The sequence below is a fragment of the Cynocephalus volans genome, chromosome 1 (genome assembly GCF_027409185.1).
Source record: "Cynocephalus volans isolate mCynVol1 chromosome 1, mCynVol1.pri, whole genome shotgun sequence".
Lineage (NCBI taxonomy): Eukaryota > Metazoa > Chordata > Mammalia > Dermoptera > Cynocephalidae > Cynocephalus > Cynocephalus volans.
The window spans coordinates 206186908-206209926 of NC_084460.1; the positions used below are offsets into that span (position 1 = coordinate 206186908).

The window sequence follows — 23019 nt, forward strand, 5'->3', positions numbered from 1 at the left end:
TATTTATTTTGTGATAGCTGATTTACCTTTTATCCTCTAAAATCATCTTAAATGAGGAAAGGAATGTGCCAAAGTAAAAATCAATATGCATTGTTTATTCAGTCCTGCCCCCTGCCTCTGCAGCCCACAGCAAAAGAAAGGCTAGAAATTTGTCTTTCACTGTCCCCTCCCCTTGCCCTTTTGAACATTTTCAAATCCGATAGAAGATAGCCTTCAGGGAAGATTGGTAGTTCCATACTATAATGTCAGAGCTTTGGACATTTTTGCAAAGCTCCATGAAAAAACTTTCCAGTAGAAAACAACAGTATCACTTCAAAATGTAGTTCAGGTAAACTACTGGAAGTATTATTTTCTTATCTCAAAGCATGCTTTATTTCCTTATGAATATATCTGTAAATAGAATTCTAATACCTCTAATACATTTAATCTTTTGACACTGTTCAAAAAGCAACCCATTGAAATGCACATGAATATAATACCCTGAATAAGACAGCAGTTACAACTTAGTATCTTAACAAATACAATTTTACAAAAGATCCTGGGATCTTAAACTTCTTCATAAAACTTTTTGGAACAAGTTATAATAAAGCAATCATTCAGTCTTTATCTATTTATCTATCAATCATTAATTAATTTAGCAAGGATAGATGAGGGAGAACATTCCCGTGAATAACATAAATCCACTGGGTTTACCCCAACTTTGACAAAGTGAGAAAGTAAAGCCAATAGTATTATAAACTCTAAAAAAACTGTTTTCATGAAAGTTGATTTCAAATTTCAAGGAAGTTTGATGATAAAAGTCATTGATCAAAACCAGCTAATCTAATTCTTTAAAAATGAATTCAGTTTTTAAAAATCATTCTTGATTTCTTTCTAAACTCCATCCACCAGTTACATCAATAAAGTAATCAACTTTGTACTACTAAAGTATAAACATGGATAAACCTTATCTGGGTGTTAAAAATTATAATACATAGAATGTACAGACTTTAATTCTGTATCTTCTCCATGCTTACACAGAGATGCTGAAAAATCACTTCTCTCTCTAAGGCAAATCTCTACCTGTGATTCCAAACTGACCTAATTCCTACCACCTCAAAAACCTTGTATCACTCCTATCACTCCTCCTTCTCAATTGGATATTTCCTCATCTTTAATAAAGCCTTCTTTCATTCCACATCACCATACAGCTAACATACTATCTCTTTCCTGCTCTATAATGATAACATTATTGTTTTATTTCCACTTTATTGACTATTACTGATCATCTCCTACTAATTTAATGAACAGGAGGTAGACTGTCCCCGGTTCAGAACCAGAGACCCTTTCCTAAACAACAGAGCTAGCATAGGGAGAGACATTCTTCAGTTTTGTATCATCCCAGGCCCTGTGCAGCAGGGAATATTGCAGTGGCCTCACCTCACTGCCTATTATAAATAGGATTCCACCTGTGTTAAGCCACTGAGGCAATTAAAGAGGAAACACACTTTGTACATAATGGAAATGTGTTTAAAGCAATTTGCCTTCTGGAAAGTTTTTAAAGCACTAAGGAATGCTGGATCCCCAAAGTGACAGGATTTTAAATTATGGTCTGGTTTTAATCATTTTCATACAAAAATAACTGGCATTTCTCTTAAAATGGTTTTCTCTAAAAATGAGACATCTAGGCAAGTATTATGCTAATCCTAATCTGAAAAATCTGTTCATTTTGATCCACTGTAATCTCAACAAATATTATAAAACAATAAAAATAATGATATAGAGAAGAAAAGTAATTCTCCTAATTATGAGATTCTTCACTAATTGACTTTTACTAGTAATATAGATTTTAGTTTCATTTCCTTTGTTTACTATTTATCATTAAATATTAAATATAGAATAGCCACCTCCTGCAAAACCTATTTAGTCTATAATGTAGGTAAACTGTGTTATTTCCAGTTACTATAGACTCTAACTACTGGATATCAATGTTTCTGAGGAAAATGTATTAAGAATTCCAATTTGGTTATGCCATGAACAATTATTTATGGCTGCAGCTCAGGAATGGAAATACACAGTTCCAATTTACATAGGTGGTTGAGGACAGAGATTCTAACAGGAAACCTGTTATTTATGGCTGCAGCTCAGGAATGGAAATACACAGTTCCAATTTACATAGGTGGTTGAGGACAGAGGTTCTAACAGGGAGGGAAGAAAAAAATGACTAAAAATTCTAGGGAATCGGGATGGCAGGGATTGGCCTTCTGCTGCCATTTGGGAACATAACCCAATTTGGGGATAACTGACTTTTCATCTCTTTTCCTTTAAGGATACTAGGAATTAGCTGCCAAATTCTTTTTGATTGTCAATACTTGTGACTTCCAACCAGGGTATCTTACCACAGCCAGGAAATAATCTAAAAGGTTCTTGGTATATTCTTTTCCCTTAAGCAAGCATTCTGTACTCAGATTCAGTACAAAGAAAGCTAAGTGAGCAAAGCACATAAGCAAAAAATAAGATAGTTATTAACTCTAGGAAAAACAATAGTTGTCAAAGAAATGCAATTATAGCTCAACTGTGGAATGTTTAATAGAGTCATTATACTGTAAGCAATGAACACTGATCAAGTGAAAAATTATGATCAAAACAAAAATTATGATATGAGAAAATGGAGCAGGGGGAATATATTGCAAATATTTTCTTCAAATCTGTGTCTTGCATTTTTATTTTCATGCCAGTGTCTTTCAAACACCATACATTTTTTTTTTTTTACCACCACAAATTTTAAAGATTTGAATCCCATTTTTTTCCCTTTAATGTGTGTGCTTTTTGTATCCTATCTAAAAAACTACCCTACCCAAAGGTTGGGAATATTTTTATATATGTATGCTACAATGAGTTTTACTATTTTGGCTTTTACATTTAAGTCTATGACTTACCTCAAGTTAATTTTTATGTATGGTGTGAAATAATAGTTAAGACTTCTCTTTTTCTTATGGTTATCCAATTGTCCTAGTACCATTTATCAAAAAGACTACCATTTCCCCATTGAGTTATCTTCTCTTTTCTTAACAGATCAATTGACAATCTATACAACGTTCTATTTCTGGACTCTCTTTTCTGGTTCATTAGTCTATATGTCTATCCTTATGTCAATACCACAAAGTCTTGATTTTTGTAACTTTATAGTAACTATTTATACTAGGTAGTATGAGTCTTCCAACTTTGTTCAAAATTGTTTTGGCTATAGTAAGTACTTTTGCATTGCCACATATATTTTACATTCATCTTGTCAATTTCTATAAAAAAGACTACTGGGATTTTGATTAGCATTGCATTGAATATATAAATTAATTTATGGAGAACTGGCATCTTAACAATATTGAATCTTCTGATTCATGAACATAATCTATCTTGTCATTTATTTAATAATGACACTTTACTTTCTCTAAACAATGTTTTATAGTTTCCACTGCATATATTTTGTTAACTTTATCCTAAATCAGTTCAGGGTTTTTTTTGTGGTATTGTAAATTGTATTTTTTAAATTTCAATTTCCAATTTTTTATTGCTCATATATGGAACTAGAAATGATTTTCATATATTGAACATGAATCCTGTGACCTTCATAAATTCACTGATTAGCTCTCATAGCTTAAAGTGTTCTTCAATTTTCCACATCCACAATAATGTTATCTGTGAATATGGATAATTTCACTTTTATTACCTTTTAGTCTGTATGCCTATTATTTCTTTTTCTAGCCTCAGTGCACAGCTCACACCTCCAGAACAATATTAAACAGAAGTCACAAAAGCAGACTCTTGTCTTGTTTCTGATCTTAGGGGAACAGTATTGTCTTTCACCATTAAGTATGATATTAGTTGTATACATTTTTATAAATGGCTTTTATTGGGATGAGAAAATCCCTTTCTATTTTTAATTTGCTGAGAGGTTTTATCATGAATGGATGTTGAATTTTCTCCAATGATTCTGTTGGGATAATCATATGGTTTTCCATTTTCCATTGTTATTGTGGTGATTTACAGTAATTATTTAATCAAATGTTAAATAACCCTTGCATTGCTGGCATAAATACTTTTTACATACTGGTGGATTCAATTTATTAATATTTTGCTAAGAATTTTCACATTTGTGAAGGATATTGACCTGTAGTTTTTTCATGATGAATCTGTTTGGTCTTAGTATCAGAGTAATCCCAGCTTTACAGAATTAGTTGGGAGGTATTTCTTTTTTTTTTTTTTGACTGGTAAGGGGATCATAACCCCTGGCTCGGTGTTGTCTGCACCACGCTCAGCCAGTGAGCGCACTGGCCATCCCTATATAGGATCCAAACCTGTGGCCTTGGCGCTACCAGCGCCACACTCTCCCGAGTGCGCCATGGGCTCGGCCCGAGGTATTTCTGTCTCTTCTGTTTTTTAAGAAGTTTTAGAATTGGTTTTCTTTTTACGCTAGATGTTTGATGGAATTTAGCAGTGGAAACCACTGAGGCCTGAAACTTTCACTGAAGGGTGATTTTTAATTATAAATTAAATTTCTTTAGTTGACACAGGGCTATTCAGATTTTTAATTTCTTCTTGAGTCAGCTATGATATTTATGGAATCTATCCATTCATCTAAGTTTTGTTGGTTTTGTTGATATAAAGTTCCCACAATATTCCCTTATTATCTTTTTAATGCCTACAGGGTCTGTAGTGATATTCTTTTTATTCTGTTTTATTGCTGGCATGGGTAAACCAGTTTTTCCTCTATTTTTATTTTGAAGTTTATAAATTTTATTCATCTTTTTTAAAAGACAACTTTAATTTTCAGTATTTTTCTTTTCCTACTTCATTAATTTCTGCTCTCAATTTTCCTCCTTCTGCTTTCTTTTTCTTTTTCTTCTTTTTTTTTTTTTGCAGTTCTTTTTTTAGTTTCTTAAAATAGAGCTTTTTGTGGTTGACTTATACTTCTTTTCTAAGAATTTATAACTCTTGTCTAAGAATTTGATGCTATAAATGTTCCTCTGCTTTAGTTATTTCCCACATTTTAAAATAATTTCACTCATTAAATATGTTTTCTAAGGTCCCTGTCATTTCTTCTTTAACCCATTTAAAAATTTGTTGTTTAATTTCCAGATATTTGGATTTTCCAGACCTCTTTCTATTAATGATTTCTTGTTTAATTTCACACAATCAGAGAATATACTTTGTATGATCTCAATCCTTTTACATTTGTTGGTCAGTGTTCCTTGTGCACTTGAAAAGAATATGGATTCTGCTGTTGTCGGATATAGTGTTCTATAAATGTCAAATTGGTTGACAGTGTTACATTTAATCTCCTTACTGATTTTTGTTTTGTTCACTTATTTTATCAATTATTGTGGGAAGTATTTTGATGTCTCCACATATAATTTTAGATTTGCTTATTTCTCATTTCAGTTCTATAAGTTTTGCTTTACGAAATTTGAAGCTCTGTTATTAGATATACACATATTTAGGACCACTGTCTATATTATTGTCTTCTTGATAAATTGAGCCCATCTTTCTCTATTATATAATGCTCCTCTTTATCTCTGGCAATATTCTTTTTTTGAAGTCTACATGATCTGATATTAATATATCTACTTCAGCTTTCTTGTGATTATTGTTTATGTGATATATCTTTTTTTCACTTATTTATTTTTAATTTTAGCCTTCCTATTTAAAGAGGTTTTCTTGTAGACATCATATAGTTTATGCAATCTAAAATTTCTCTCTTTTAATTGGTAGGTTTAGATCATTCAAACTTAATTTAATTATCGATATGAGTGGATTTAAATGCTAACTGTTTTCTATTTGACCTGGTTCTTTTTTGTTCTTTTTTCCTTCTTTTGGATTAATTTAGAATTTTTTCTGCTATTAGAATGCTTTAGTGTGTCCATTATATGTACACATTTTAACACTTTTTATTTTAAAATAATTTTAGACACAAAAGCATTTGTAAAAATAATATAGAGATTTCCTGTGTACTCTTAATTCAACTACTAATGATAATTTCTTATATAACCACAGTACATTAACAAAACCAGGAAAATGACATTGGAATAACACTAATTTTGAAAATGTTATAAAAATGGTGTCATACTATATGTAAACTTTTAAGACTAGTTTCTTTAAGTGTAATACTTTTGAGATTCAATTTGCTGCATTTATCAATAGTTCTTTCCTTTTAATTGGGTATTCCATTGTATGAAAGTACCACAATTTGTTTGGAGGACACTGGGCTGTTTCCAAGCATTTGGCTGTCATAAATAAATTCCTATAAAGGTATTTGTGTGAATCTAAGTTTTCATTTCTCTAGTATAAATATCCAGGACATTTAGGTTTTTTTAAGATTACATTTTATCTCCACTATTAGTTTACTGGAAGTATTTTCTTTATCTCTGATGCTGTATTTTTTATTTCTAGTATTGCTATTTTTATAGTTTCCATATTATTTCTGAAATTCCCCATTTTTTCATGCATGTTGTTTATCTTTTCTACTAGATCATTTAACATATTATTCATAGCTATTTTAAAGTCCTTGTCTAACAGTTGTGTAACTGTGTGATCAACTCAAATTGCAACTATTGCTTTACCATGGCATAAGCTTTCTTAGAGATAGAGCCGAACCTACATTTTGCAAGTCATGCAGCCCAGGCATGTGCAATAGAAGAAACTTTGACCTCCAGATAATATCCACAAATAGTTTCTCCCCCTGAAGCAACGAGGCCAGGACTTGACCAGAACTTGAAATGTGAGAGCTCTTTCAGAAGCCAGGGGTCAGTTGTCCAGAGAGTTCCAGTGCTTAAGTCCAGTAATCAAAACCTGCCCTGCCAATGCTTCCTTGTACCAACTTGTTCCCCTAACCCGTAAAAGTTTAATTCAACCCCGGAGACAGATTAGAGTTTACCTCCTATCTCTTTGCTGGCCAGCTATGTAATACAGCTCTTTCTTCTCACAAAAGACAATTATCACAGCATTGGCCTCTATGCATGTCAGGCAGCCAGTTTTTGCCTGGTAACAGTTCTACAATCTGGGTCATTTCTGCATCTGTCTTTATTGATTGCTTTATCTTTTGACAATGGAATAGTTTTTTTAATGGCTTTTTAAAAACTGCACAATTTCTCTTGAATGCTAGAAATTATGTGTAGAAGAACAGTATAGACAGAATTATATTTATACCCAGAAATGAGCATGTTTCTTCTGTCAGGGTGATAGTAGGGGGACCAGGGGCTGAGTCAGTGTAGTCAGTATTGGGTTGCCTGTAGGTTCTCTTGTTGTTACATTTAGTTTTAGTGCACCATGAAACTTGAAATTCCCCCAGCAATGGGATGCTTCTACCTTGTGATAGTGTGAGCCAAGGGTTTTTTTTAAGTGTTCCTACTGTACTCTCAGCTTTCAGCAGTCTGTATGCCTGTACTATAGAGGGTGTCTCCCCCAGTGGGAGATTGATCTTGAAGGTTTCTCAATGATAAGTTCATGTCAAGGGAAAGGCGACCTCTTGGGTTTCCTGGTACCAACCGAGCATAAGCCAGGTTCTTTGCTGCAGCTGAGCCCTGAGGCTCAGACTTTTTGGTGTTCTTCCCCCCACCCCCACCACTATGTCTTGTAACTGTGGGTGTGCTGGAGAGGTACCTGCACCTCCCCCTGCAGTAACAGATCTCTGCCTTACATCTTACATCAGTACAGGGTCCTGAGTCCAGTAGGCTTTCCCGTGAACCCTCCAGGCATAGACAGCCCTCCAAAGCACTCTATGCTGGACTAGGCTTTGGAGGCTGGGGGAGGGAGACTCTGCCTTTTCCGCAGTGGCTTAAGGCTTTTGCTAGTATGAGAAAAAGATACTAGAAGTAGGCAGGTTTTTGAGCTTGTGCTCCACTAATGGGGATGCTCTCTAGTTTCCTAGTTAGCACCTGGTAGAGGCCAATGCAAATAAAGCTTGTGAGTGAGTGTGGACTCCAAACTGTCAGGACCCCCTGTTATTTTGAACTGTCGTGACAGCCTAGGCTCAGACTATATAATTCTATTAGAATTTTAGCTGTTTGCTTTTCATCCACTTTTATGATAGCTATCTCTTCTCCCCCTGCTCTGCCAAAGAAAAAAAAATGTTCATATGTCCCATCTCTCTTCTAACAAACTAGTAAAGAGGAAATTTCCTCCACATAAGGAAAGTCATCAATAGAAAATTTAGCAATAGCACCATAATTAGTAGTGAAAAACTGCCTTCCTCCTAAGATTGGCTACAAGGCAAGGCTACTCAGTCCTATCATTTCTATTCAGAATTGTACTAGTTGTCCTTTAATGTGATAGACAACAAAAATAAATAAAAGACACAAACTATAAGGAAGAATGAAAAGTGTCTTTACATGCAGGCAAAACGATCCTTTATGTTGCAGAATTAACCAAAAAGCCACAAGAACTAATGAAGCGAGTTCAGCAAGGTTGCAAAATAAAAGGTCAATATATGAAAATCAATAATAATTCTATGTTAACAATGAAAAATTGGAAATTTAAGTTTTAAAAAATACTGTTTACAAGAGCATAAAAAGACATGAAATATCCAAGGATAAATATAACAAAATGTATTTTTAAAAAACTAGAAAACATTGTATAGAGAAATTAAAGAAGACCTAAATTAAAGGAGAGAGATACTCTTTTCATGGATCAGAAGACTAAATATTATTAAGAAGTCAATTCTTCAAAATTAATCTACAGATACAACAGAATTCCAATAAAAACTGCACATACTAGACAAGCTGATTCTAAAATTCATATGGAAAAGCACAGGATCTACAAAACACAAAACAATTTTGAAAAAGAATAATGTACGGAATGAGCTCTATGCAATTTCAAGACTTATTATAAAGATACAGTTATCAAGCCACTGGAGCATAAGGTTAGATATGTAGACCAATGAAACAGAATAGACCCACAGTATATGAATAATTGATTTTTGATGAAGGTGCCAAAGAAATTTAATGAGGGAAAATAGTCTTTCCAACAAAGACTGCTGAAACAGTTGAAACCTTTATGCTAAAAAGTAAACTAAAACAAAACCAAAAAAGCTGAACCTCCACCCTTACTTTGTGCCATATAAAAAATTAATTCAAAATAGTTCATAGACCTACATATATACCCTAAAGCTATAGCCCTTTTAGAAGAAAACATAAGAGAATATCTTTATGAACTTGCATTAGGCAAAAATTTCTTAGTACTCAAAAAGCAAAAAAACAAAAGAAAAAACTGAAATATTGGGCAGGTTCGAGTGCCGAGGTATTTACAACTAATTGATCACAACAGATTTCTTTGTTCCTTCTCCACTCCCACTGCTTCACTTGACTCGCCTAAAAAAAATTTGATATACTGGTCTGTTTCAAAATTTAAAACTTCTGTTCTTTGAAAGACAAATGTTAAAATAAAAATGGGATCCACAGACTTAGAGGAAATATTTACAAAAAGTATATATGTTAGAGGACTTGTTTCCAAAATATATAAAGAGTTCTTATAATCCAATATATAAATATGGGTTCAATATGAAGAGATACTTCACAAAAGAAAAAGAATAGCTAAAAAGCACATGAAATATGCTCAACATCATTAATCATTAGGGAAAGGCAAATTGAAACCACAATGCAGTAATAAAACCATGGAAAAAGCTGATAACAAAGATGAATATAAGTATGTCCTTCAAATGAGATAGTATAAAGTATATTATATTCCCTCATCAAAGTATACCTGTATATTGGAAAGGATCAATATGTGGAATTTATAATACTTTTGTTAACTTTGAATATATCTGAATTTTCCCATAATAAACAGTTTTTTAAAAATGGCAAGGACATGTTGCAATATGTAAATAATCTGCTTAATTAAAAAGATTCAAATACATTGAATAATTTGTGTGATGACAAATACATGATGGCCCAGCAATGAGTACCTTGGCAATTGCAGTTTGTTTAAACATGCGAGTAATCAACCCCATGACAGTCTCTGTGGCACCTGAATTTGGAGCTCTCATTAATTTTTCCCACTCTTCAAAGCTGGTATTTAATTCCTATGTGGGAGAAAATAACACTGTTTAGGAAAATAGCATAAAGAACAGAACAATTAATGCAATCATGAATCATGTCCTACTTTTTTTCTTTTCTGTAAAGAAAGATATAAAAAGCAAATTCCCGAAGATGCCAATGTGCTCATTTAAAAACATCAATGCAGAGGTATTTCAGTCACATGTTCATACCGATTATAGAAACCAATATCAAGCTGTGGGTGAATGGGTGAAAACAAAGCCCTTTGCTAACATCTTAAATCAAACAATTACAGCTTCCTCGTAAGGAGAAATATTTCGCAAAGAGAAGAAAAAAATTTAAATACGTAAAAAAGTAGGGTAGTAAAAATGTATATGTAGCAAAGTATTTTTATAGAAAGATACAATTTAATTTAAATAAACATAAAGACTCGGAGAATATTAGTCAAATAAAAATGTAATATGATCATATATTCACATCATTTTATTTTTTGCCTGATGTTAAAATAGTTAAGAAAGTCATATTATTCTTATTTTAGAAATAACATACTACTTAATGTTTCCAAATTCATACTCTAAGCTTTCAACAACGAAAAATTCTTTGTCAACAAAGTCATGCCCAGGTTTGAAGAAATTTCAGAGAATATATTAGCATTGCACTCCCTAAAAGTAAATGTAGGTAAGTATTAGGTAAAATATACTTTTGACTTTGAGATATGTTGAATTTCACATCTTACAACATGATCATAGAGTTTTAGGATTTCAAAATAGGACTGCACCCAAGTTATTATAGAAGACAGCTATTCATACTTTTAAAATATTCCTAAAGCAAGAAATATGATTTCCCTTGGTAATTATTGGGTGTGGAATACACTATATAGAGCATATGTACTTCACAGGGCCTGGTTTTCCAAAGCCTTGCAGTTTCAAATATTGACCTTGCAAGGACAGGAAATTTTCTTCAGGGTATAATTCTCTTGCAAGATAAGGATTGTGGCACAGCAGGTTGCTGGCTCAAAAGACAGACTAGTTACTAATTGTTATGTAAAGATACTGAGAGATTGCTGTTAAGAAGGAATGTTTGCTAAGATCAAACTGTTGTTGACAGGACCACTTAATTGTCTACAGGAATGTCATCTGGCTTGTTTCACTGAAAGGTTCCAGCCTATACTGTTAAACTATAACCCCACCTATGTCTCTTCCTGTAAATTCCTGGTCTGGAAAATAAATGCAGGAAGAGAACCCCAATTCGGCGTTAATTTCCCAAGGAAGGGATGCTTCTCTCTTGAGGGTCCCAAAGGGAAATTAACCACTTTGGGGCCTCTCACTGCTCAGTAGAGATGGGCTTTGAGTAATCCTTTGCATCTCCATCACCCAGGGGAAGTGGGGTGACAAATCCGTGGGGGGCGAAGCAACGCAAAGCAACAGTTTGGTTTCACATCCTATAGATACTTATTCTATTATAGAATAATAAGTATCCGGGCCAGCCCGTGGCTCACTCGGGAGAGTGTGGTGCTGATAACACCAAGGCCACGGGTTCGGATCCCATATAGGGATGGCCGGTTGGCTCATTGGGTGAGCGTGGTGCTGACAACACCAAGTCAAGGGTTAAGATCCCCTTACCGGTCTTCTTTTAAAAAAAAAAAAAAAAAAAGAATAATAAGTATCCTATAGATACTTATTCTAATTCTTTGTTGCAATTGAAGTACTTTTATTCTATATTCAGCTGAAATTTATTAATCACTAGGTCACTGTATCTGTTCACATATTTGACGACTAAAATGAAATTCTTCCTGCTCTCTTCCTGAAATGATATAAAACTCATTCATATACTTATACTCTATTAATTAAACCTATTTTAAGAAAGCAGACTTATCCTTCTGTGAAATATGAAATAAGTACAATCTTTAATAGTATAACTTAAAATGATTTAAAATAAGACTTTTAAACAAAGGTTCTCACCTTGGCTGCTGCTGATGGAAGATCAAAGGGAATACGCTGTCTGATTTTAGGGGGCAGCTGTGTTAAAACTTCAGTCTTTAATCTTCTAATCATTATGTCACTTAATAGCTGGTGAAGTTCATACAGATTTGATGCCCCTCTACAATCCCACTGAGGTCTTTTACCAAAATATCTGTTAATATGAAGAAAAAACATGTAGCAAGGCTGAATGCTAGAATAAGAAAACAATTTACCCAGTGTTTTCTTCCTTTTAATAAGGAGACCTGACATTGTTTTCCTTGTTACTTCTGAGTGAAAATTAGTTTAAAAAAGCTTAGCCTGAGAAATAATAACAAGATTAGACAATCCTCTAACTATAGAAAATGTTAGTGTCTGAACATACTGTTTACATTGAGTTAATACAAGGCTGGGATGAACTGATGACTCTGAGTTGCATAAAGAACAGAACTGGGATGAACTGATGACTCTGAGTTGCATTAGGTCATTGTTTCTAAATGGCATTTTGGGTGGGCTCACACATGGCAGTATGTTTAGCAGATCTAGCCCTACGTAGGCATGATGTGCTAGTACACCACCCATTACAATAACCAAAAACACCTAGAAGAAGATACTATCTCTAACTGAACTGTTGAGCATAGCAGATTGATTATGTGGAGGTCTCTTTCCTTTGTAACTACTGAATTAACAGCAAAGGAATTTTTTAAAAAGACACAAATCCTACATAAAAGAGACATGGGAGAGGGGATGTCAGAGGATAAGTGATTTCAAGAAATATTTAGAAGGTACAATACAGACAGACAAGTGGTAACTGACTTGGCAAACAAAAAGAAGCTATAACTTAAAATGTTTGCAAAAGGCAACTTATCCTCCAGAACCCTGAGAAGATCAGGAGTTGGAAGCACCAAGTACTATGAGCAGGTGTTAAGACAAGGGTTGAAACCTAGTGGATCGATTGAACTTACACATCAGGACAGCTGGCCCAATAACATCCCCCTATCTTTGTTACAACTAAAATAGTAACCCTTAAAATTCTCAATCATCTCCTAGGGGCATTATTCAATAAAACTTTAGCTAGTTACCTCCTGGATGTTTTAACCACTAGTTGATTGTAAGCCGTATCTTTGGTATGAGCCATGGTTTAGAGAAATTATTTCTCACTCCCCCCATGTCCGGAGCCAAAGAGCCCGGTCATAGCCTGCCCAGGGTCATGAAGCCCTGCCAATAGCCCTCTGACACTAAAGATATAAATGCTGTGACCTTTCCTCCTTTTTTCTCCTTCTTACTGCTTGCATAGCCCTAGGCGTAGATCACCGCTGCTTTGCTTTAGATAGCTGAGAAATGTTCCATTTCCTGGAAAGATTTGCCCTGTGATTTCTCCCAGAAAACATCTGCATACTTCCTTATCTGCTGATTCCCTCCTGCTGTCTATATAAGCTGTGACCTTCTGGCTAATAAACGAGACTTGATCAGAATACTGTCTTGTCTCCATTTCTCGCGTCTCTTGTCCCATCCAATTCCCACTCCCCCCTCCAGGGTCTGCGTTGAATATCCTGCGGGTCGGGACACCCCATCCCTGCCAGTTCTCTTTTTGCTGGAGCTCAGTAGGCATGTGCTCTAAAGAGTATTGGCAGCACCACATTTGCAAACACCTAGCCTCACATTTGGGATGCAAAATAGAAATAAGAGGGGGAGGGAGGGCTAGAAGAGGTCCTCCTGTAAAAACCTGGTCTCTTTCCAATTAAATTTGATAGTAATTATATATGATTTTTGGGATATCCTGTCTTTTAAACAGGTTTATTGAAATAAACGTCATAAGGCCATACAATTCACCCAAAATGTACAATTCAACAGGTTTTAGTGTATTCTCAGATATGTGCAACCACCACCTAAATAAATTTTAGAACATTTTTATCAACTCAAGAAGAAACCCGTATCCTTTAGCTATCACCCCCTAAACCTCTGACTAGCCATCCTAGCCCTAAGCAACCTACTCTACTCTCTATCTCTATAGATTTCCCTATTCTTGAGTAGAATCATATAATATGTGGTCTTTTGTGACTGCCTTTCTTCACTTAGCATAATGCTTCCAAGGTTCATCCATGTTGTAGCATGTATCCATATTTCATTCCTCTTTAAGGCCAAATAACATTCCACTGTATGAATATACCATAATTTTTTTATCCACTTATCCAATGATGGACATTTAGGCTGTTTTCAACTTTCGTCTTTTATGAATGAAGCTGCTATAAATATTCATGTACAAGTTTCTCTGTGGTCTTATATTTTCATTTCTCTTGGGTAAATACCCAGGAATGGAATGGCTGGTCATAAGGTAACTCTGTATTTAATCACTTGAGGAACTGCCAGAATGTTTTCTAAAGCAGCTGGATTAGTTTACATTCCCACCGGCAGTGTATGAAGGCTCCAATTTCTCCATATATTTGTCAACACTTGTTATTATCTGGCATTTTGATTTTAATCATCCTAGTGGGTATGAAGCAGTATCTCATTGTGGTTTTGGTTTGCATTCCCTGATGACTAATGATGAGCATTTTTTGATATGTTTGTTGGCTTTTTTTTTTTGGAGAAATGTCTATTCAATCCTTTGCCCATTTTTGAATTGTTTATCTTTTTATTACTGAATTGTAAGAATTCTTTATATATTCTAGATATGGCTCTTATCAAATATATGATTTGCAAATACATTCTCCCATTCTGTTGGTTGTCTTTTCAATTTCTTGATGGTGCCCCCTGAAGAACAAAAATTATTAATTTTGATGACAAAACAATTTGTCTAGTTGTTCTTTTGTTGCTAGTGCTTTTAGTGTTGTATCTAAGAATGGCTTGCCAAATCCAAGGTGCAAAGATTTACCATGTTCCTTGCTAAGGGTTTTTGCTTTTTGCTTTTACATTTAGCTCTTTGAGTTGAATTTTATATATGGTGTGGGGTGAGGGTCCTACTTCATTGTTTTCCATGTGGTTATCTAGTTGTCCCAGAACCATTAGGCTCTCTTGTTAAAAATCAGTTAACCAAAGATGTATGAGTTTATTTCTGGATCAATTCTATTTCAGTGATTGACATGTCTATCCTTGTGCCAGTATCACACTGTCCTGATCACCATTGTAATGAAGCCCTCTATCCCCATTTTTCTTTTTTAAGATGGTTTAGGCTGTTCTGGGTCCCTTGCAATTCTACATGAAATTTAGAATCAACTTGTCAATCTGTACAAAGAAGTCAGCTGAGATTCTGATAGGGACTGTGTTGCACCTACAGATATGTTTGAAGAATACTGCCATCTTAACAGCGTTGAGCCTTTCCAATCCATAAACATAAGATATTTTCTCATTTAGAGCTTCTTTAATTTATTTCAACAACGTTTTATAATTTTCAGAATATAAGTTTTGCACGTCTTTGATTAAATTTTTTCCTAGTTATTTTTTTCTTTTTGATGGTATTGGATGAAGTTGTTTTCTTAATTTCATTTTTGTTTTTTCTTTCTTTTTTCCTTTATTTTAATTTCATTTTTGGATTGCCCATTTCAAGTGTATAAAAATGCAATTGATTTTTCTATATTGATCTTGTATCCTGCAAACTTGCTGAATTCATTTATCAGTTCTAATATATTTTTAGTGGATTCATTAGGATTTTCTATCTATAAGATCATGTCATCGTGAAGAGACAGTTTTATTTCTTCCTTTCTGTGGAGTATACCAACAAATGTATTTCACAAGGCCTATTTTCCAAAGCCCTGTAGTCTCAGGTTTAGCCTAACCTTTTGGAATTACATATAGAAATGTTAACCTTGCAAAAGACAGGAAATTTTCCTCAGGCTAGTCTTTGTAACACAGCAAAGTTGCTGGCTCAAGGACAGACAAGTCACTTGATTGATATGTAAAAATACTGGGGAAATTGCTGTAGGGAAAAACAGTGTTTGCTAAGATCAAGCTTTTGTTGGTGGATCACTCAACCTTTTGCAAACTGCATTATGGAATGTCACTTTGCTTGTTTCACTGAATTTACCAGCCTTTATTCTTAAACTATATTTAGTCATAACCCCACCTATGTTCTTTTTCTGTAATTTCCTGGCCTGGAGAATAAATGCAAGAAGAGAACCCCAGTTCATGGTTAATTTCCAAAGGAAGGAATGTCTCTCTCTTGAGCATTCTGGGAAATTAACCCCTTTGGGGTCTCTCAATGCTCAGAAGAAATGGGCTTTGAGTAATCCTTTTTGTGGCTTTGTCACCCAGGGGAAGAGAGGTGACAAATCCATGTGAGGCAAAGCAACACCTTTCCCATGTGAATGCCCTTCTTTCTTTTTTGTCTTCTCCTTCTTTCTTTTTTGCCTTCTTTTCCTTTCTTTTTTGTCCTCACTCTCATCCCCCACCCCCTTCCTTTTTTGTCGCCTAACCACTCTGGCTAGAACTTCCAGTTAAATGGAAGTGGGAATAGCAGACATTGTCTTAATCTGATCTTAGAGGAGGATAAAGTGTTCAATTTTTTTTTTTTTTTTTTTTTTTTTTGTCGTTTTTTTGTGACCGGCACTCAGCCAGTGAGTGCACCGGTCAGTCCTATATAGGATCCGAACCCGCGGCGGGAGGGTCGCCGCGCTCCCAGCGCAGCACTCTACCAAGTGCGCCACGGGCTCGGCCCTAAAGTGTTCAATTTTTGTCCACTAAGAACAGTGTTTGTTAGGGCAAGGTGTTGATAACCCCAAAGTCACGGGTTCAGATCCCAGTACCAGCCAGCTGCCAAAAAAGACAGGAAAAAAAATAGCATTACCTACGGAAAAAAAACAAAACAAAACACAAGTGTTACCTATGGGCTTTTTGTAAATGCCCTTTATCAAGTTGAGGAAGTTGCTTAATTACATTTTCTGACATGTAAAAATTAGCCTTACAATTGTTTTTCAGAATTACCTTCTATTGGCAGATAAGACTGTGCTGATGTGGTTCAGGCTAAAGACAAAAAGGATCTGAATAGAGGCTGTAGCTGTGGGGAACAGCTGGATACAAATTCAAGAAGTGTTAAAGCAATAGGGTCCACAGGACGTGGTAGCTGACTGGATATCAGCAGCAGGGTTAAAGGCAGCAATTAGACTTCTAGTTTTTAACTTGTAAGGTTGAATCTTAATCAACCAAGATTAAATCTACTGGATTAAGAACAGTTTTCAGAGGGAAAAGGTAAGTACAACTTTGAATATGTTGACTTTTATGAGCTTATGGCACACAGATACACTAAAGATCCCTACTGTAACATTGCTGTACCAGTTTGGATTTCAGGAGAATAAAGAAACTGGAGATAGAGGCACTCATGAGTTTTAGAGTTAAAGCCAGAAGCCAGTTGAAATTGGTCAGTGACAGAAGAAAGAGTGAAAAAGAAAGATGACCATTTTGCTTCTGCTAACCTAGAAAAATTTCTATTATTTCCACTACCAAAATTTCTTCCAAATCTTTGGCCTTTTTAAATATATTAAATTGGTGTTACTCTACTGAAATTTCTGAGTCCTAATGCATGCTGATATTAAAAACAGTAAAAACCGGTTTCACAAAATAGTTTTTGAAATAAATAATTTAATTACTATAGCTATATTCAATAAAGATATCCCAAACATAGTCAAATTACTAAAAAATATATATAATAGACCAGTGATTGGGAAACAGGCACTTGTAAAAACTGTGTACATCAATTTGTCATTTCTTAAAGGCAGGTCATTACAAAATATGAAAAAAGTACACACACATATTTAGCATTACCTTATATACATATTTAAAACATATTTTATTTTTAAAATATGAGAAATGATGATTCCCTCCTCCCCATAACATAAACTTTTATAGAAGAGTAGTATTCTTAAAAACTCAGCTTGGAAACACTGTCCTGCACCAAGTAGTCTTTCACGCTTTATCAATTTTATGAGATTAGATGGTACTAATAAAATTTCACTAAATAAGATAAACTGGTTGTCAGTTTCTCTTCCTAATATCTCACACTTTCTCCTCTTCAGACCCAGATTCATAATTATAAAGTTTATGAATATACTCTCTTATATTATCTCAATTTCTATTAATCCTTGTTTGTTTAATTTATCATTTATTTCAGATGCTAAGTTATAATGTTATTTAACTTATTGTGTATCATACCATCAGAAGTGGATGCTTATAGTGTATTGATATTGGTAAGAATGATGCATATTGTGGGGAGAGAAAAGCTGACCCATATTTCCTTAAAAAGATGTTTACCACATATTTTTAGTTGCAGCCACAACTTACTTTTGACTTAGCTGCTGTTTTTTTATGACTATATTTTTAAAGAAAAGAAACTGTTTTTTTTTTTTTTTGGTGGCTAGCCGATATGGGGATCTAAACCCTTGACCTTGGTGTTATAACACTGCACTCTAACCAACTGAGCTAACTGGCTAGACTTAAAGAATATTTTTTTATCAAAGCAATACCTACACACAGTTTAAAAAATCAAATATAAAGACTTCTACACAATGTGGATCAGTAAGTTCAGGCTTTGATATATCTTCCCTGCTTCAAATTCAGAATAGATAAAAATAAGAGAAAACAAAAATTCACATTTGGGGACAAAGACAAGATAAATGTCTCTGTGGCCCAGAAACAGAACAAAAATGTAAAGAGAGCTTTTTGAAGCCATGAAACTGCTTGTTTTATGTCTAAGAACAGGCACCAAATCTCAAGAACTCAGGGTTGCAGGGTCAAAGTATCTTTTTACACAGTTATAATATACAATGAGTTTTCTAAAAACTGTAAATGCCGTTAACTCAGAGGGATACTGTACTTTGTTTTGTTTGAAACTAAACCCGCAGTGGTTTGCCACTTTGGAAAATCATGCCACTAACATCAATGGCACTGGGGTAGCTGAACTGCAAACAAACATAGCTGTATTATTAGCTTGCATTTGTAGAAGTGTTCATTAATGATTCTATACATATACCAAATTTCAGTTTTATGATTCACATTTTTCCCATTTAATATCTCTAAAATTCACAGATGCTTATCAGTTTAATTTGTAGCAGTTTTTCCCTTGGTGGTATGTAAAATAATAGCGCATATTTAACCAATGGAGTCTTACATTCAAAACAATCTAATACGTAAATATACTTATGACATTCTTATTTTAAATTGTCTTCCAGTATAGTCATTCCTATTTATTTAAACATTAAAGTACATCAAAAGTCCTTAATTTTTATTTCTCCTCTATGATATGTTGGGGTTCTATTAATTTTTCTGAAATTACATGTGGACATAATTATACTTATGAATTTCATTTCAGTATACTAACGAGAGCTTATACAACATGTATTATAAAAAGTGGGTATCATGTAGATAGGGTTGAGAAACACTGATCTACAATATAACTGCTTTCTCTTCTTATGTTCATTTATAGCTCCTATATACAAGGGGTCTTCAAGAAGTTCATGGAAAGATTCATATTATCTTTTAATTCTACTTTTCCATGAACTTTTTGAAGTATCCTCATACGTAAGACTAAGTTCTTGGGAAAAGAAGATTTAATATTTATGTAATTCAATCTTTATCACAAATTAAATAAATAAAAAGCCAAAAAAGATCAATAAAGACCACCCCCCCCCCATTTTGGGAAGATAAATGTACAATATCATACCTTGTTGGATGTCTCCGGCAGCTGCACGGGACCCCAAGAGGTTTTTCCTTTCCCTAGAGGGTTGGGGATTGCCAAAGGGATTGCCCTTTTCTCCCCCACAAGATGCGGAGCAAAAAGAGATTCCAAGAGATGGGTGAGCACACCGCTGGCTCTCCCAGATGGGGAACAAACACATACACATGCAGTGGGGGTTCTGTCAGGCAGTTCCGTATGCTTAGCAGGCGGGGATTTCCAAGCTTAGGCCAATCCTTAAAAAGGTCAAATGTGCACGTGCCTTGCCTCTCTATGCTTAGCCATCCCTCTTAACTTCCCTTGGGCGCCACCTTTTATCCGTTTAGGCCATCTGTTGTTTTTGAAAAAGGGTGCGTTCCCATAATACCTGCCTTAAACTAGAAAGCTACAAGTATTCTGAAAGGTAAGTATAACACACAATGCAACACTATCATCACAAAGATGGCAGAATGGTGAGTCTCGTCAAAGTAAATAAAATGTGAAGAAATAAATATTCCATAGCTAAAAAATGATATTAAATTGACTCATAAAGTCAAATTCTCTTCAACTGAATGGGTATATCCCAGGGTTTGGTGGTAGTTATGAACTACTCCACCCCCTACCTTTCTTATCTCTCCTGCACAATGCTAAGATGGCCTTTCTAAAATGCAAATCATAATATTATTCCCTAAACGAAGTATCTGTCCAAGTCTTTTAACCATTTTTAAAGTTAATTTTTCTGTCATTTGATTAGAGCACAGCCTTACAACCCCAAGGTAACGAATGGGTTCAGATCCCTGCACCAGCCAGCCGCCCCCCCCAAAATTTTTTTTTCTGTTATCTTATTACTGAGTTAAGAGTTTTTATATATTCTTTTATCAACTCCTTTTGTATATTTACAAATATGTTTATATATGTTTATGTATAAATGTATATATTTAAACTCAATATATATTTATATATAAAGAAATTTATATATTCATTTATCAACTATGTGCTTTTCAAATTTCTCTCCTAGTTTGTGGCTTCTTTCATTCTCTTAACAGAGTCTCTGGAAGAGACATTTTAAGTTTTGATGAAGTGAAATTCATCACTTTTGTCTTTTACAGTTTGTGCATTTTGTGTCCTATCTAAAAAATTTTTGCCTAACCCAGGTCCCAACTATTTTTTTTCCTTTGAAAAGTTTTAGTTTTAGACTTTACATTTAAGTGTATAGTCCATTTATGGCTAAATTTTGCAGATGGTGTGAGATATGGGTGAAGATTGTCTTCCTCAGTCCTCTCCCCTTCCTCCTTGTTCTTAAAGGAAGAATACCATATTGTGATTCTCCTCCCCCAATCATAGTCAGTTAATGAGATGAAAGATGCTGGAGGAAAATATGAAGAATTTATTTCCTTAATGCAATTAGACTGTTACTTAAGAAAGTATTTAACATTTACTGAACTGATTTTTGAGATACAGAGCTTTGGGAAGCCCAGTATTCTGAGACAAAATGTGCCACGCGGAAGAGGTTACATATTTACTGGTATAAATACTCATAGACACCTGAGTACTCTCAACCTGCAATTGCGGGAAAAAGCAAGAGGCTGCTGTTTCATTAAAGGGAGTAGAGACATGCAGCTGCAGATGCAGCTGAGACATGTGCATGGGACAGATGGCTTCTGACAAGTCCCCTCATATCCTATTAGTAAAGTTCTTTGAGCTCTGTAGAATAGTGGATTCTTTTTTTTTTTTCTTTTTGTGACTGGTAAGGGGATTGCAACCCTTGGCTTGGTGTCGCCCGTGAGCGCACCGGCCATCCCTATATAGGATCCGAACCCGCGGTGGGAGCGCCACTGCGCTCCCAGCACCGCACTCTCCTGAGTGAGCCACGGGGTCGGCCCAGAATAGTGGATTCTGAAGTACTAGGAACTAATTCAGTAAAGAGAAGTTCAAAAGTGCATAAGAGATTCACAAAGATTGACATAATGCTTTATGCTTTCCGGCAGAGCAAATCTTAAGATGTATTTAAATTATCAAAATTATTATGGTTAGAATAAAAAAGAACTACATAAACTGAGGCAAACTACTCACCAAGACAAAATGGTCCCAGAATGAGAGAAAAACATTATAAATGCAGGAATATTTTTCTAGCTATTTAGATGAATTTGGGGGCAAGTTAAAAATCTACCTGGATCTATAAAAATATTTCATGAAATAACTCAAATTTATAATGTAAATTGACAGCACTTATACAACCTGAATTAGAATTGGGAACCTCCCAAGTGTAAGCTACTTAATGACAAGGGGGTGCCTGACATAATAAGTAATTTATGAATTAATGAATAAATTAATGAACTCACTAATGAATATATCCCATAGTTTTTGAGAATAGCAAGTCTTAAGCAAACAGTCACTAAAACAATAACTAGACTTTGGAAAGGGACATATGGTTAAATTAAACGTGGCAAATTAATCATATTTATCACTTATTTCTGTGAAAACCCTTCTAACAAAAAAGGAAAGGAACTTAAAAGCTGTTAAGTAATAAGAACAAAGAGAATGAGAGGAAAAATAAGGATTTTGACCAGCTTTTGGAAAAGGGCAAGTAAGTAGAGGGTATGTTCTGGTTAAAACACAGTGAACTGAACACCTCATCTATCCTCAATCAAAATGGGCACAAAGGAATACAAAAGTATAAACTCACCAGGACACAGAGAGTAAAAGGGAAACAATGGCAGAAAATGTGAACATATTTCTAGAAGCAGAAAAATAATGAAGAAGCTAACAAAACTGAGGAAGCTGAATGCCAAGGACCTGAAGAGGGGTCTCTGAAAAACCTTAGAATGTATCAAAAATTTAAAGCTTTAGGCACCTTAGAAGGTGGAAGCAAGTATGGCATAGTAGATAAAAACAGGGGAATTGGTTGAAAGTCTGTATAAGGAATGGCTAACTGTTAATATTTTATCCCTAATCCTGTGCCATCATGTAACTATTCCTCTCTAGGAGAACACGGTTTTATTCCATAGAGAAACTGAACCAGAGAGTCCAATCCTAGGGAAACCAAGGACAGTAGAAGGTAGGGGAGAGGTACCATATGGAAATCAGGAGGATTGAGATAAAGTCTACATATTGAACATCCAGAACATTATCCCCCTTCCCTTGTCCACACCAAAAAGATGACAGTCATGTTCTACACATTCACAGCAGGAGAACAGAGGATTATTCTCCCTTTCAAAAACTTAAAAAGTCTCAGAAAGACAACCTCCACATAATGACATTTGGAGATTCTCCAATGAAAAAGTCACCTATTTATAGTCAACAAGCTCTTTTAATTACCCTTTTACAGTTGCGGTCTTAAATATGAACAGACACTGAAGGATCAACAGACATTGAAGAAAGTCTCCAATATGAA

General features: G+C 34.7%; 1 protein-coding gene across 1 annotated transcript in view; it reads right to left on the reverse strand.

The window, feature by feature from the left end:
* The window catches only part of ZRANB3 (zinc finger RANBP2-type containing 3), a 242000-nt gene that overhangs the window by 55600 nt on the left and 163381 nt on the right, over window positions 1–23019 (reverse strand). The window contains exons 7-8 of the mRNA XM_063077303.1: window positions 11987–12158; window positions 9935–10051 (exon numbers count right to left, since the gene is read on the reverse strand). Coding sequence (XP_062933373.1) covers window positions 9935–10051; window positions 11987–12158 — 289 coding nt within the window. The remainder of the gene's footprint in view (window positions 1–9934; window positions 10052–11986; window positions 12159–23019) is intronic.